The 14,128-nt window shown below is 42.8% G+C and overlaps 2 protein-coding genes across 5 annotated transcripts in view; both read left to right on the forward strand.

The window, feature by feature from the left end:
* Nucleotides 1–1,986, forward strand: part of cep43 (centrosomal protein 43) — a 28,424-nt gene extending 26,438 nt beyond the window's left edge. For all 4 annotated transcript variants that reach the window (XM_005732806.1, XM_005732808.1, XM_005732809.1 and 1 more), the window contains 3 exons: nucleotides 195–228; nucleotides 1,656–1,743; nucleotides 1,818–1,986. In XM_005732806.1, the coding sequence (XP_005732863.1) occupies nucleotides 195–228; nucleotides 1,656–1,743; nucleotides 1,818–1,898 (203 nt within the window). In that variant the 3' untranslated portion in view covers nucleotides 1,899–1,986. The remainder of the gene's footprint in view (nucleotides 1–194; nucleotides 229–1,655; nucleotides 1,744–1,817) is intronic.
* Nucleotides 1,987–5,339: 3,353 nt separating this feature from the next.
* Nucleotides 5,340–13,580, forward strand: ccr6a (chemokine (C-C motif) receptor 6a). Its single transcript, XM_005732810.2, has 2 exons — nucleotides 5,340–6,489; nucleotides 10,246–13,580. Exon 2 carries the CDS (start codon nucleotides 10,266–10,268, stop codon nucleotides 11,439–11,441), a length of 1,176 nt encoding a protein of 391 aa, XP_005732867.1. The 5' UTR covers nucleotides 5,340–6,489; nucleotides 10,246–10,265; the 3' UTR covers nucleotides 11,442–13,580.
* The last annotated feature ends 548 nt before the right edge of the window (nucleotides 13,581–14,128 follow it).

Below are 14,128 nucleotides of genomic sequence, written 5' to 3' on the forward strand. Positions count from 1 at the left end.
AAGTGTACCTCTGGTGCAAATTACTGACCTCTGTCATCATTTTAAGTGGGGGAACTTGCACAATCGGTGGCTGACTAAATACTTTTTTGCCCCACTGTAAATAAAATGCAAACAAACAAATAGGTCCTCAACCACCCTGACTCTGAACTGGATGAAGTCAGACGATTAACGAGGTTTTCACTTTTTTCCCTCAGATGACGAGGTCGAGTACGACGACGACTTCAACAGGTACGTACCAGTGTGTGAGTTTCTCTCACACACACACACACACACACACACACACACACACACACACACACACACTTGTTTTTATTCACGTCCTTTTTATTCACGAGGATTCAGAGGGTCTGATGTTCCTGTGATATCTGTGAGTCGAGCACTCACACTTCGAAGGTGCTGCTGGATCTGCTCCACGCATCGCTATCATCATCATCATCATTATTATTAGTATTATTATTATTGTTATTATTACATCAGAGCATGTTTTCTATGGAACCGTGTTTGTACTTTATTACTTTAGTACTTTATTTGAACTTTCACTGAGAAATCCAGCCTGCTCCAGATGTCTGATGAAAGTCCAATCCCGAACACAGCTAACGGCAGTCATAGCACCATCTAGTGGCAAAATGAAGTTATGTTTCGTAAAAGCGTGTTAGACCAGAGTTTAGACATTGACAGGAAAAGTATTTTGTGGTTTTTCTTGCGTCGTAATCACTGATGTGGATGATGGATTAAATCAGTGTTTACCATCACAGCTGTGATTTTAACGCTTCACCGTTTTTGCTGCTGTCAGAATTCAGGGATTTTGGAATTCAGGCATCCAAACAGGTTTTAACTGACTCTTATTCAAGTTTTGAACTTCTGTGGTTTGAAGTGGGGCATCCTCGACCGACACTTGTCACAGCAGTCTACAGACCTCCAAAATACCATAAAGATTTTATCCAAGACTTTTCAAATTTTTTTGAATTGTTCCCGAGCTATGACCAAATCGCTTCACTGGCTCCATGTACGTTTTAGAATCAATTTAAAAAAACCTTATTGGTGACTTATGAAGCACTGAATGGACAGGCCCCAGGGTATCTGTCAGACCTACTGCAGCCTTATACGCCCCCTAGAGCTCTTAGATCGGGTGAGCTTTTGCTCTTGGGCACACCAAGGTCAAGACTAGTTCTTAGAGGTGATTGTACATTTGCAGTTGTGGCATCTAAATTGTGGAATGATTTGCCTCTCCACATTAGACTGGTTCCTACCCTCAACCTTTTTAAATCCTATCTTAAAACGCATTTCTACTCACTGGCTTTTAATTCTGCATGAGAGTTATTTACTTATTTATTTGTTATTAGCTATTTGGTATTGATGTTAATTGATATTGCTATTTTATTGTGTAATTTGTATGTTTGTACAGCACTTTGGTCAACACCACTGTTGTAATTAAAAGTGCTATATAAATAAATAAATAGAAATAGAAAGTAGTTGAAACCTTCCAGACCTTTACAGCAGCTGTTCAGATTCAGCTCGAAGGAACAGAGGACAGATGTGTTGCTGACCGCAGTGCCACAGAGCCACTGTCATGTTTTGCGTTAAAGTGATATCTGTCCTGCAGTCAGGCTGGGCAGATGGAGGATCGTCTTACTTTTCTTCTTCTATTTGTTTAGTCACCGCTCTGAGTTCTCCAAGAGCGAGCTGAGCATCGGCGAGGAGATCGAGGAGGTTTCCATTGAGGGCCCCGACCACAGCGACAAGGTGAGACCATGCCCCTGCAGCTCCACCTGTAGCTCCACTTGCAGCCTCAGGCTCATTTCTGTCTCTGTCCACAGGTGGATGAATCCACTCAGGACGTCAGCATCTCTCAGCTCAGTCAGAGTCATGGAGCCGACTACATGGAGGACGTCGGCTGAGCCTCCCATCATGCACCTCTTCTTTGTATCCTGATATTTAAGCTTGTACAGTCTCAGTGAAGAATAAAGCTCTGTGTTCATAAATCAAGACATCCTCCGTGTGTGTGTGTGTGTGTGTGTGTGTGTGTGTGTGTGTGTGTGTGTGTGTGTGTGTGTGTGTAAATAAAACAGAGATAAGTAAAAAGCAGAAACAGAGACTGTTTCTCATTACTCAGTGAAAATGTAGCAGGGTGAGAGGTTGTCGGTGCTCGGGGCTGATTTTATTGTTCAGAGGCATTGCAGACTTTAAAACTCTGGTTTACTCAGGGGCGGTCCTAGCCTATTTGGTGCCCTGGGCGAACACTCCCTCTGCCACCCTCCATTCCCCCCGACACACACACACACATAAAACATATTAAGGATTGTATATTAACATACGTTATTATGGAAAACTGTTGTCGGAACCAAACTGAATTTACCCAGATAAATATTTTATATATAGAGAGAGAGAATATGCACATGGCTAACAAACAGCCATTATATTTCATCGCACATTGAGAATAGCAGACAAATCAGCAATTAATGGGTAATTAATATTGTTCTGAACACAGTCCAAAAGATTCAATAAGCCACATCAGTGTATTCTGTCTGTCTACTTTTTACTATCATAGCCAAGTGGCTAACAAAGGTAAACACAAGTTTTCCCAATCACTACTAATGAATGTTATCTTGTTTCATGTTACATAATACCTTCCAAAGACACATCTGCTTACCTGTATCTTTTGCTTCTTTCTCCTTTTCTGTTTTGTTTCTAAACCGAGGACCTGATTGCTTTGACCTTTTCTTGTACATCTTCGATCAGTAATTTTGCTCTCCAGTATGAACACCCACAACATAAGCTAATAGACCTACACACTGTATAGGTTTTTTTTTCTTCCTAGGAATTCACACAACGCAGGAAAAATAATTAATGCATAATGGGCTTGGATTGACAATATTTTTGAATGAAAGGTGCACTATTTGGAAGCAGCCTGCCCCCTCCTCTTTCGACAAGTTGCCTGTGAGACTTCAGCACAGCATCAGAAGCAAGCAGGCACACCGAGGGCCCTCGTGCTCACTTTTCGCGTACATGTGTGGGATAGATTTTAGAAAACACATCAGTGCAAATTATACGTTTATATCATAATGTCTTCAGTTTTTGTGTGTGTTGTAGGGCTGTCAACGTTAACCCGTTAACGCCGTCATCATGATTAACGCGATTAGAATTTTTAACGCAATTAATCAATTTGGAGCACTGAATGACTGAAAATCCCTGAAATGTCTCTGTCAACGTATTTCAGACCATTGGTCATTCTGCGCTCCACATGGGTTGATTGCGTTTAAAATTCTAATCGCTTTAATCGTGATGACGGCGTTAACATTGACAGCCCTCTGTCTGTGAAGGTTCTCAGTCATCCAGGTCATCGTAGTCTAAGGAGCTTGGAAAGAAAAGCCTCTGGACTTCTTTAAGTTGCTTGAAGACGTTTCACCTCTCATCCGAGAAGCTTCTTCAGTTCTAAGGTCAAATGGTCAAGAGTCCCAGATTTAAACCCAGTGGGAATTTCCTCCCAAAGAGGGACAAAGGACCCCCTGATGATCCCCTACCTAATCACATGAGCCAAGGTGTGAAAGCGGGTGTGGGTCCCAATCAGCCAGGGTTTCGGGTGAGCTCACTGTGAAACCTGGCCCCACCCTATCATGTGATTTCCTGAGGTCAGATGGCCCAGGATGTGAGTGGGCGTTAAGTCGTCTGGGAAGGGATCTCAAAACTGGATTATAGATGGCAGAGAGTTGGTGTTGTAAACCAGCGGTCTCCAACCTTTTTTGCGCCACGGACCGGTTTATGCCCGACAATATTTTCACGGACCGGCCTTTAATGTGTCGCGGATAAATACAACAAAATAAAACTAGTACCGGTACCGAAAAAAAAGAAGATTTATTCATAACACACGTGAAAAGACCCAGGAAAACCGAGTTAACGATCAAAACGATAACAAAATAATGCTAAAAACTGATAAAAACCCTGAATACCATACATTTCACACCCGAGCCTCAACTCTCGCGGCCCGGTACCGGTTCAAGGCCCGGGGGTTGGGAACCGCTGTCATAAACCACCGCCTCTGTTCAAAGATGGTCGCTCACAGTGGACATAGATGGCTTCTTTCACTCCTCTTTCAAACCATCTTTCTTCTCTGTCCAAAGTGTGAACATTGGCATCGTCGAAAGAGTGTCCTTTATCCTTAAGATGCAGATGGACTGCTGAGTCTTGTCCTGTGGAGGTGGCTCTTCTATGTTGTGCTATGCGTTTGTGAAGTGGCTGTTTGGTCTCTCCAATGTAGAGGTCTGGGCATTCCTTGCTGCACTGTACAGCATACACCACATTGTTAAGTTTGTGTTTAGGAGTTTTGTCTTTCGGGCGAACCAGTTTTTGTCTGAGTGTGTTGCTGGGTCACTGGTAGGTAGGGGCGGCCATTTGCCACGAACGATTGGGGTGAGAGAAGGAAGACAAGATAAAAGACACGCTGTGGAAAAGAGCCAGAGATTAATAAGTGTCATTCACTGCAGAGAGGCCTATTAAGACATAGTGCATCATGGGAATCCCACACCTATTGCAACATAACTAAGCGAGGATTCATGGTCACCTGATCCAGCCCTAACTATATGCTTTGGCAAAAAGGAAAGTAGGAAGCCTGATCTTAAAAGTAGAGATAGTGTCTGTATCCTAAATCCAAACTGGAAGCTGGTTCCACAGAAGAGAGGCCTGAAAAGGCTCTGCCTCCCATTCTACTTTTAAATACTCTAGGAACAACAAGTATCCTAAAAGTAATAAATGCATGAACTAGTTTTTCAGCGTCACTCTAAGACAGGATATTTCTAATTTTTGAGGTATAGCACAAATGGAAGAAAGCAGCCCTATATTTTTGTTTAATATGTTTATTGAAGGACATATCCTGGTCAAAAATGACTCCAAGGTTCCTCACAGTGTTACTGGAGGCCAAAGTAATGTCAGCAAGAGTAAGAATCTGGTTAGATACCATATTTCTAACATTTTCAGGGCCAAGAACAATAACCTCAGTTTTATTTGAATTAAGAAGCAGAAAGTTAGAGGCCATTAGGGTCTTTATGTATTTAAGACATTTCTGCCGTTTAACTAATTGGTGTGTGTTATCTGGCTTCATGGATAGATAAAGTTGGGTGTCATCTGCATAGCAGTGAAAATGTATGCTATGCATTCTGTTGATACTGCCTCTAAATGAAAGACTCTAAATGAATATCAATGGTACTGAAAGTAGTTGTAGGTAATGTTACATCTGAGATGATTATGAGTCATTTTTTTTCACTTTTTGTCAGCCTGGCTACAGTGCTGAAGAGAAACCTCGGGTTGTTCTTATTTTCTTCAATCAGTGATGAATAGTAAGATGTTCTGGCTTTGAGGAAGGCTTTCTTATAAAGCAACAAACTATTTCTCCAGGCCCTGCAGGTCTGTCCTCAGGGTGTGTGCCGCGTTACGGAGGGAATCTTCCTTTTTACATCTCTATTAAATATTTACTCTGCTGCTGTGCATGATGGATGTCAGCTTTTCTTTTACAGATATGAACGTGGTAATAACTGTTCTCCCTCCCAATAAAGAATAAACCTGCAGGCCTATGCGAGCTTATAATGATGTTCTTAGTTTATACACGGGCAAAGCTTACTTACAGCATGTGTTTGTATGTAAATATAATTACACTGTAATTTTACAGAAAATCTAAACATGTAATGATGCCATAGACTGTGTTACTACATGTTCCTGACACGTCTGTAATGCTGAGCGGTCCATGCAGAACTATATTAAAGCTGAGAGTCTGAACGTCACTGATGGTCTGAGAGTCATCTGAGGTGAAACAAAACTATAAACAATAAATCATGTGTAATGCTGCTATGACAGTTTTAACCCCCGATAGCACGAGAGGAACCACAACAGGAAACCGACACAACAGATAATACAAAAATTATTTTTATCAGCAAACACACACACACACAGCCTTTAATCTTACAGCAGTGACCCCCAAATGTTATGAAGCTCTGTCTCCAAAGGAGGTATAAATAAGGTTCAGTGTGAATAAAGGGGACGTGACGGGGTCTTCAGTAGAAAAATGGAAAAATTCAGCCTTTCATTTTTTATCATAGTGTGAGAGGAAGCTGAGATGAAGAGCGGACGTCACAGTAATGTGTGCTGGGCCAGACACACACACACGCACGCACGCACACACACACACACACACACACACACACACACAGAGAGGGCAGGGTAAAGAGGAAGGCTCACACTGGGGTTTCTCACTGCTTCGTATTTCTCTTTAATCGCAGCGTTTAGTGTTTGTTGGATCATCGCCCTCGTCATCCTCGTCCTCAGCTGTGCAGCCTCAGCAGCCGGCTTCATCATCCGCCACCACACCTGTGAGTCTTCTGATCGGAGCTTTTGCTGTAGCGCTGACTTGGACAGTCAGAAGACTCTGACTCTGAAGACTGTTTCAACGTTTCAGGCTGGAAACAGAGGCTGAAGCTCAGAGGTGGCACTTTGAACCTTCAGGTGTGTTTTTCCTGCTTTTCAGCAAGTTGGGGGTTAAACTCTGTCAGATGATGTAATGTGGGATATTTTTTAGATAAGATCAGGAGTGCTGTGAAGAGGCGTTTTCTGTTGATTTATCTTGTAAAGATTGAACCGATAAGACGGCGTTTCCCTGCAAACGGCACGTTCCGTCAGCTGCTCGCACGAGCACAGAAACCACACATTTACAAAAATCATCACCACCTCAGGAACAAAGTTTAATCAAAGAGTAACTGAGTCTCTCAGCTGTGCAGCGTCTCTGCAGCTCAGAAACACAGTTGATAAATCTGATAAAGTTTGTGTGCGCTGAAAGGAGAGGTCGTGACCACATTCACCATCACCTGCAGGTTAAAAAAAACTTGTTTACAGTTTTTACAAAAGAAATCTGTTTTTTAAACTCTGACAAAAAATAAATAAAAACTTTTATAATCAGTTCAACATGTTTTCTGCAGCCTGAACTTTTCCAAGCATCTGAAACGAGAAATTGACCTTTGACCTGCCTGAGTACAGTTGGGGGGCTGCTCTCAGAAGGACTGAGTATAAAAGTGCCAGCCGAGGCGAGCTCCGAGCTGTCCTGAACAACTGGCTCCCATTTCTGCACAAGCAGAAGAGAAATTTCCCATTACCCGCCGCAGGACAGCAATGTAGCGTCTGTGTCGTGCAGGCTAAACTCATCTTAAAGGAGAAATAAACAGTTCCTCAAATACCTCAGGTTCCTGCTCTGCACTTCTGCTCCCAGCGGCCCTCGGCTGTAATTTCTCCCCTCAGACTTCCCGTATTTCAAATGTCACCTGCGGGGAAGCGAAAGGTCCAGAAGACCTCAGATGATTTCATCTGCCGCGCTGCCCCGAAGGACGCACACAGCAGAATTGTCCGATGTGCAAGCGGCGGGAAATGGCCACTTCCTGTTTGTGTCCTGTCACCTGCTCAGGTGTCTGTGTAATTAACTTCCTGAAAACCAGCAGCTGATCTCAGGTCAGCATTTAGTACACCTGCCCACATACTGCAAGTAATCTATTACATTTCCAGCCTTGTGATTACTGCCCTGACTGAACTTTATTTAAAGCATGAACGCACCAATAAAATCAGAAATCAATTAAAAACACAATAAAGATATAAAAATAAGACAGTCAAAAATAAAATGGCAGACTACATTATTCAGTTTAATTTTATTTATATTTTTTATTTATACCAAATCACAACAAAAGTTTAAAAAGGTAATAAATAAATACATTAATTTAACCATAGAAAATAATAAAGACAGAAGAAAATACAAAAAAATTTAAACTAAATCAGACTATAAAACAAAATGTAAAAAAATAAAGTTTTTAAAAAACTAAAGGTATAAAAATCATGTTGTAAAATAAAATAAAGCAGACTGCAGAATAAATAAGAATAAATTACACAAAGGTAAAAAGATCATAGAGACATAAAAATGAAAATAAATCAAATCTAAATGAAAAATGAAATTATATTAAAAAGATGATGAATAAAAGCTGCTCCCGGGGTCAAATAAAATAAAATAAAGTTAAATTCAATTAAATTGAATTACATGAAATTAAAATAAGTTACACTGAATTAAGTTAAATGGACTTGTGCCTTTTTTCTGCACATGGCATTTCGTGACATTTGGACATTTATTGACATCTAACTGCTGCTGATGGTTAGGAAGAAGTTTTCTTATTTACAGGAAACCCCTTGATAAACAAACACACCTGAGCCTTTCAGGTAGACCAACACCTGGCTCTTTCTGCTCGACTTTAATCTTTGATATGAAGATAAAAAGGTGAATATGTGAGGAAGAAGGAAGATGAAGAGGGGGGGGTGTTCATTCTGCTGTGGAGCGTCTTGTGATTTGGGGGAAGTAACTGAGGGGGAAGCCATGCATGCATGAAGTGGGTCACTCGCTGTTTCTGACCTCATTTCTGCAAACCTCCTGCAAATGCTCAAACACCTGAAACGGTGTGGCATGTGCACCAATGGCACCGCAATGAGGACGTCTGCATCGGAATTTACCAGCAGCAGCAGCTCAAGGGAGCCGGCATCTGCACCACTTTCACATGTTTAACATGACAAAGTCCTGTTCAGGTTTCAGGACTCGCTGCTTAGCGGGGACGAGTCAGAGCATGAGTGAGCACTGAAATCTGGAGGCTGTAAAGTGTGTCACTTATTAATCTCAAAGAGTTTTGTGACTGACACTGTCTGATGTGAAAGTTTACTCTTTAAAAATCATTCCAGACTTTCTTCAGAAGCTGTTTCCATCTCACTCTAGAGTGAAAACTCACTGACAAACGCCGACTCTTACTGTCACATCGAGCTCACAACCCAAACGAGAGCCAGGAGCCTTGCGGGCTTCTTGCCTAGTTTATGATGGCATAAAAATTATCCAATTATGTTACAGCACAGGAACATGAGTGTGACACATGCAGAGAACAGCAGCAGAAACATGAAAATGAGATATAACTTCTGACCAGGTGAAAACTTATGATTCCTCAGAGGGAGACAATGGAAAAAAGGGAACATTTAGAGTATTTGAGTGGACAACGGGACGTTTCCAAGAAACAAACTGTGGAGCTTACAACCACTGTGAGGCTTCCTCACTGTGTTTGCATCAAAGTCACAAAAACAGTGTTTAAATTAATGAATAACAACAGTCACTGTGGTATTTTGAAATGCTGTTTCATCAGCCTGAAACACGCCTGCTTCAGGTTAAAGTTATGTGATGTGACACATAGTTCTTAGAGTTTGGGTGGTTTAGGACGACAGGTCTGGGATCCATAGACAGGTCTGTGGATGTCCAGCTCAGGCTACTTTCTGCTGTCTCGTGGCCTTGGACAGTGAACTCATCTTAGTGCTCGCCCTGCCAGAGTTTCACTGCAACAAAATGGTGTTAAAAGAAACATTGCGCTGGTTTGAGTTGTTTCTCTCTAATAGACTCCAAAAAACAGAGTCGTCCTCACACACAGCATTAGACATGGAGTCCCACAGGGTTCTGTGCTGGGACCAATACTTCTTCACATTATAGATGTACAAAAGAGAGGAAGTAGGAAGAACAGGCAAGAGTGAAATGGAGGGTTTGAAAACGTGCAGAGGAGGGAGAGTGGATATAGTGGACAAAAGATGATGAAGATGGAGCTGCCAGGCAGAAGGAGAAGAAGAAGACCTCAGAGGAGGTCAGTGAAGGAGGACATGCAGAGGGTTGGTGTGACAGAGGAGGATGCTGGGATAGGAGAAGATGGAGGAAAATGATGGAGTGGCTAGAGAAAGGAGCTGAGAAAGGACGAAGAAGAAAATTCTCTTGGGCAATGACATTAAAAACATTGTGTCTCCGAGGGATGATGAAATACTAGTTCATGCAGTTTTCAGGCCCCTCTTCTATGGAACCAGCTTCCAGTTTGGATTCGGGAGACAGACACTTAAGATTTTTAAGATTAGCTTTCAAACTTTCCTTTGTGCTAAAGTATATAGTTAGTGCAGGTTCAGGTGCATGGTCACCTGAACCTGCCCTTAGTTATGCTGCTAATTGTTTGAAGAGATGCAAATGAAAAAACGTGGCTCTCATTTAATTATTATGAAGATACAGAGCTGTTTAATGTGCCAACTGAAGATGCTATAGCATCCACACAGCTTTTTCATCGTGTGCCCTCAGGTCTTCCTCTTGCCATCACCTTTGTTTCACTGTGAGTTCATCAGACACCTTTGCTGTAGTTTGACGTTTTATCTCTGCTTCCTTTACAGTCTACTCTGCAAAGAATTTGATGTCATACACCACGAAGATATTCAACCAATCATACACCACGGGGATGTTCAACCAGTCATACAACCAAACCAAAGATGAAGAAGAAAACTACGATTATGATGGGTTTTGTCAGTTTCAAAAAAACCAGAGTATGGCGAAGGTGATTGGCCCGTATGTCCACTCCATCATCTGCATCCTAGGCTTTGTGGGGAACAGCCTGGTCATTGTCACCTACGCCTTCTACAAGAGGACCAAGTCCATGACTGACATCTACTTGTTCAACGTGGCCATCGCCGACCTGCTGTTTGTGCTGGCACTACCATTCATTGTCTACAACGAGCTGTGGTCATGGCCGATGGGGCAGGTGGCCTGCAAGCTGCTGCGTGGCTCCTACAGTGTGAACCTGTACAGTGGCATGCTGCTGCTTGCTTGCATCAGCACTGACCGCTACATCGCCATCGTCCAGGCTCGGCGCAGCTTCAGACTGCGCTCGCTGTCATACAGCCGCATTATCTCCGCCATTGTCTGGATCTTTGCTATACTCGTGTCAGTCCCCACCTTCTACTTCTACGACTGGTACAAGCCATCACACATGACTGGAATCATATTCGACGATGATATCTCAATCCAGATGCTGAACTCAACCTCTGAGTACGTCTGCGAGTTCAAGTTTGAAGACCCAAAAACAGCCAAAGAGGTGAAGGTAGCTGTCCCCAGCACCCAGATCAGCGTGGGTTTCTTTTTGCCACTCTTCATCATGATCTTCTGCTACAGTGCCATTATCGTCACCCTCCTGAAGGCCAAAAACTTCCAGCGGCACAGAGCGGTGCGGGTGGTGCTGGTGGTTGTGGCCGTTTTCATCATCTGCCACCTGCCCTACAACATAGTGCTGCTGTACGACACGGTCACCTTGTTTCAAGAACGCTCGTGTGATGATGCAGAAACATTGGAGATGGCCCTGAAGGTGTTGCAGACCATTGCTTACATGCACTGTTGCCTGAACCCGGTGTTGTACGCCTTCGTGGGAGTGAACTTCAGGAACCACTTCAGGAGGATCTTCAGGGACCTGTGGTGTCTTGGAAAGAAGTACATGGCCCCACGCCGCTTCTCCAGAGTCACCTCCGACTTCTACATGTCCTCCACTCGACGCTCAATGGACGGGTCCAGCAACAGTGGTGCTTCTTTCACCATGTGAAGACATTCGTGGGTTGATCTCTGAAGCTCCAGGTCTCTAACACCGAAACTGACCCACTTCTGTCACACCGATAAGATTCTTAAAATCCAGAGAAAAATATTTAGAAGCTAAAGAGTTCTAACCCCATGCTACACCTCTTGTTCTACTTCATTATTTTAATCATGAAATATTCCAACTCCTGCATTTTCTTTTTGTGTGTGATTATTTTGTGAGTGATGACTGAAGACGAGTCTCCCACAGAGCCTCCTGCTGTCTTTACTACACAAATGAAGCCCAGAGCTCATCATTTCCTGCACCTGCAGATGATGAGCTCTAAGCGAGGATAAAAAATGACCTTGGAAGAGCTGACTGATGTGTTCCTGAAAAGACTGATGGCGACTCGAAACTTCGTGTCCTCTGAAGGTCTCAGAAAGGATACTGAAACAGGCTCTGATGTTCAATCCTGCACAGCTGAAATATTCCTGTGCTAAAATAGCCATGTGACCTGCACAGGCAGCAATAATTAGCTGCCTCTCCAGTGAGTCCCTCCTCCCACAACTTTCATGCCCACTGGTCCTGGTTCTGCTCATAATCCAGTTCTTCACCTGCTGCACCATTTGGTTAGAAAGACCCTCCAGAACAGAACCAGAACTAAAGCCACCCCAATCGCACCATCAGTACCAAAAACCCCGACACAAGCACATGAATTTTCAAATTAAGAGCAAGGGGGATTGTCCAATCCCCAACACACCTGATCAGCTCATTGTAGTAAACTTGCCCTCAGACCAGCACCTTCAAACTCCATTTGGTCTCCTAAACATCATCAGAGTCGAAACCAACATGTTTGGTGACAATGTCTGTGATTGCTTTGTGAAAGCTTTTAAAGAGCTGTTTTTACTGGAATCATTGCCAGCTGCCGCCCATGAATGAACCTTGACCCGTTAGAAGGTTACTCACCAGACTAACTGGACATTGACCATTAAAACCTACCAACAAACAACAGCTGATAGGCTCCACCATCCACATGAGACTGCAGGCATGTTTTGAATCCTTTTTTTAACATTTTGTACTTAAGAATGTATTTTTTTTATGTTTATTTTCTGTTTGTCATTTCATTCATTCAGCTGTGCAATTAGTCTGCATTGATGTGAATGTGTAATCCTAATCTGCTTCTGGGTGATTTCCAGGATTAAGAATTGAAACTTTTCAGAGATTTTCACATCCTCATTTAAACCCTGGTGAAATTCAGTTTTTCAGTTTTAATTTTGTCTCAAGGCACATACATTTAGAAAACTCGGCTTTTCTTCATATCGAACTCTTATTTGTTGTGATTCCTCTCATTCTTTTTTTAAAATTCTTGTTCATACCTGTGTTTATTATTGTGACAGTGAATGTATCCTTTGAATGTAATATTACAGCTGAGCTGTCAGATTTGTGCCTTTCAAAATAAATGCAGTTTATTTCATCTATAGCTATGGGTCCGAGTATTTGTTTTAACGTCTCTGTCATTCTATGGCTAAACACTAGGTGGTGCCTTTTCCAGAACTTTAACGGGATTTAAACCTCTGGAGTGTAAAGGGCATTTACTGATTTCCTTTTAAAGGAGTATTTTCTTTGTTGTACTCAGCTGAGTTATGGCATGTCTTCGATGTTCAGACTCTTTGCAGAGTGTTACGGCCCTAGCTGGGCCTCCTGATACTGCCCTTGTGTGGGCGTGGTGTTTTTCTCCACCTCCTCCTCTTTTGCTCCACCCCCCTGTCTCTCTCTTGCTCTCTCTCTCCCCAGGACACAGCTGCTGCTCATTGGACTCACTTACCACCTGGGCCCAGTCAGCAATCACCTCTCTGAGGTCATATAAGCTGGGGATGAGCTGTGAGCAGGGTGTGGGGTGTCTCTGCTTGGTGTGTAGGTAGCCTGCCTGAAGTGTGGAGTTGTGGAATTGTGGAAGCAGTATAGCTGCTTTACGTGAGTAGTGTGGGCTTGTGGGCCTTGGCAGCAGTAAAGCCAGCTGCTGTTAGTGACAGGGTGAGCTTGTGGGCCCCTGGAAGTGCCTCCTCGTGGTGTGGAGTTTTTGTTTGGTTGTTGTGTTCTTTGTTGTTGCAACCTTTTTTTCCTTTTTTCGGCATGTTATTGGTAATACGGCGTTGCCGGCTCCTTATGTTATAATTATCTACAATAAAGACTGTTATTTACTAAGAACACCTGTCTGTTTTCCTTTCATTCTGTTCTGGACTCATTTGTTACTGGTCCCCTCACTCGCATGCCTAGACCCCTTCGGGGGGGACGTAACAAAGTTAGACTCCCCAAAAACAGGACAATGGCACAGAACAGGACAAATCTGCAAAATCGCACTACTTTAAACAGAATTACGATCAAATAAACAGAATTACGATCAAATAAACAAAACAAAAAACAAGCTTTCTAGACAACACTGTGCTAGAAATGAGGGTTTTAATCTATTGTGTAAACATCTATAGTCTGCCTGCTGTTAGACATTGGGGTCTGGTAAAAGCATGCTGCTGCAGTTTCCTGCAGAGATGATTTATGCACAGAGAAAAGTCATTTGGACGCAGAGAGAGGAACTGCAGGAGTTTAGAAACAGGCGGAACCATGAAAACACGTCTGATTTAAACTCGTCTGATCTTTCTTTCATGGCGGCTTTCGCGTGCACACTTGATCTCTTTCAGCACTGCTTCTGCTTTAAGGAC

Source organism: Pundamilia nyererei, unplaced genomic scaffold (assembly GCF_000239375.1).
Source record: "Pundamilia nyererei isolate P.nyererei 1_Seehausen unplaced genomic scaffold, PunNye1.0 scaffold00048, whole genome shotgun sequence".
Lineage (NCBI taxonomy): Eukaryota > Metazoa > Chordata > Actinopteri > Cichliformes > Cichlidae > Pundamilia > Pundamilia nyererei.

What these genes read in the sequence shown, in the direction of transcription:
- ccr6a (XM_005732810.2), top strand. Translation starts at nt 10,266, where the DNA reads ATGTCATACACCACGAAGATATTCAACCAATCATACACCACGGGGATG.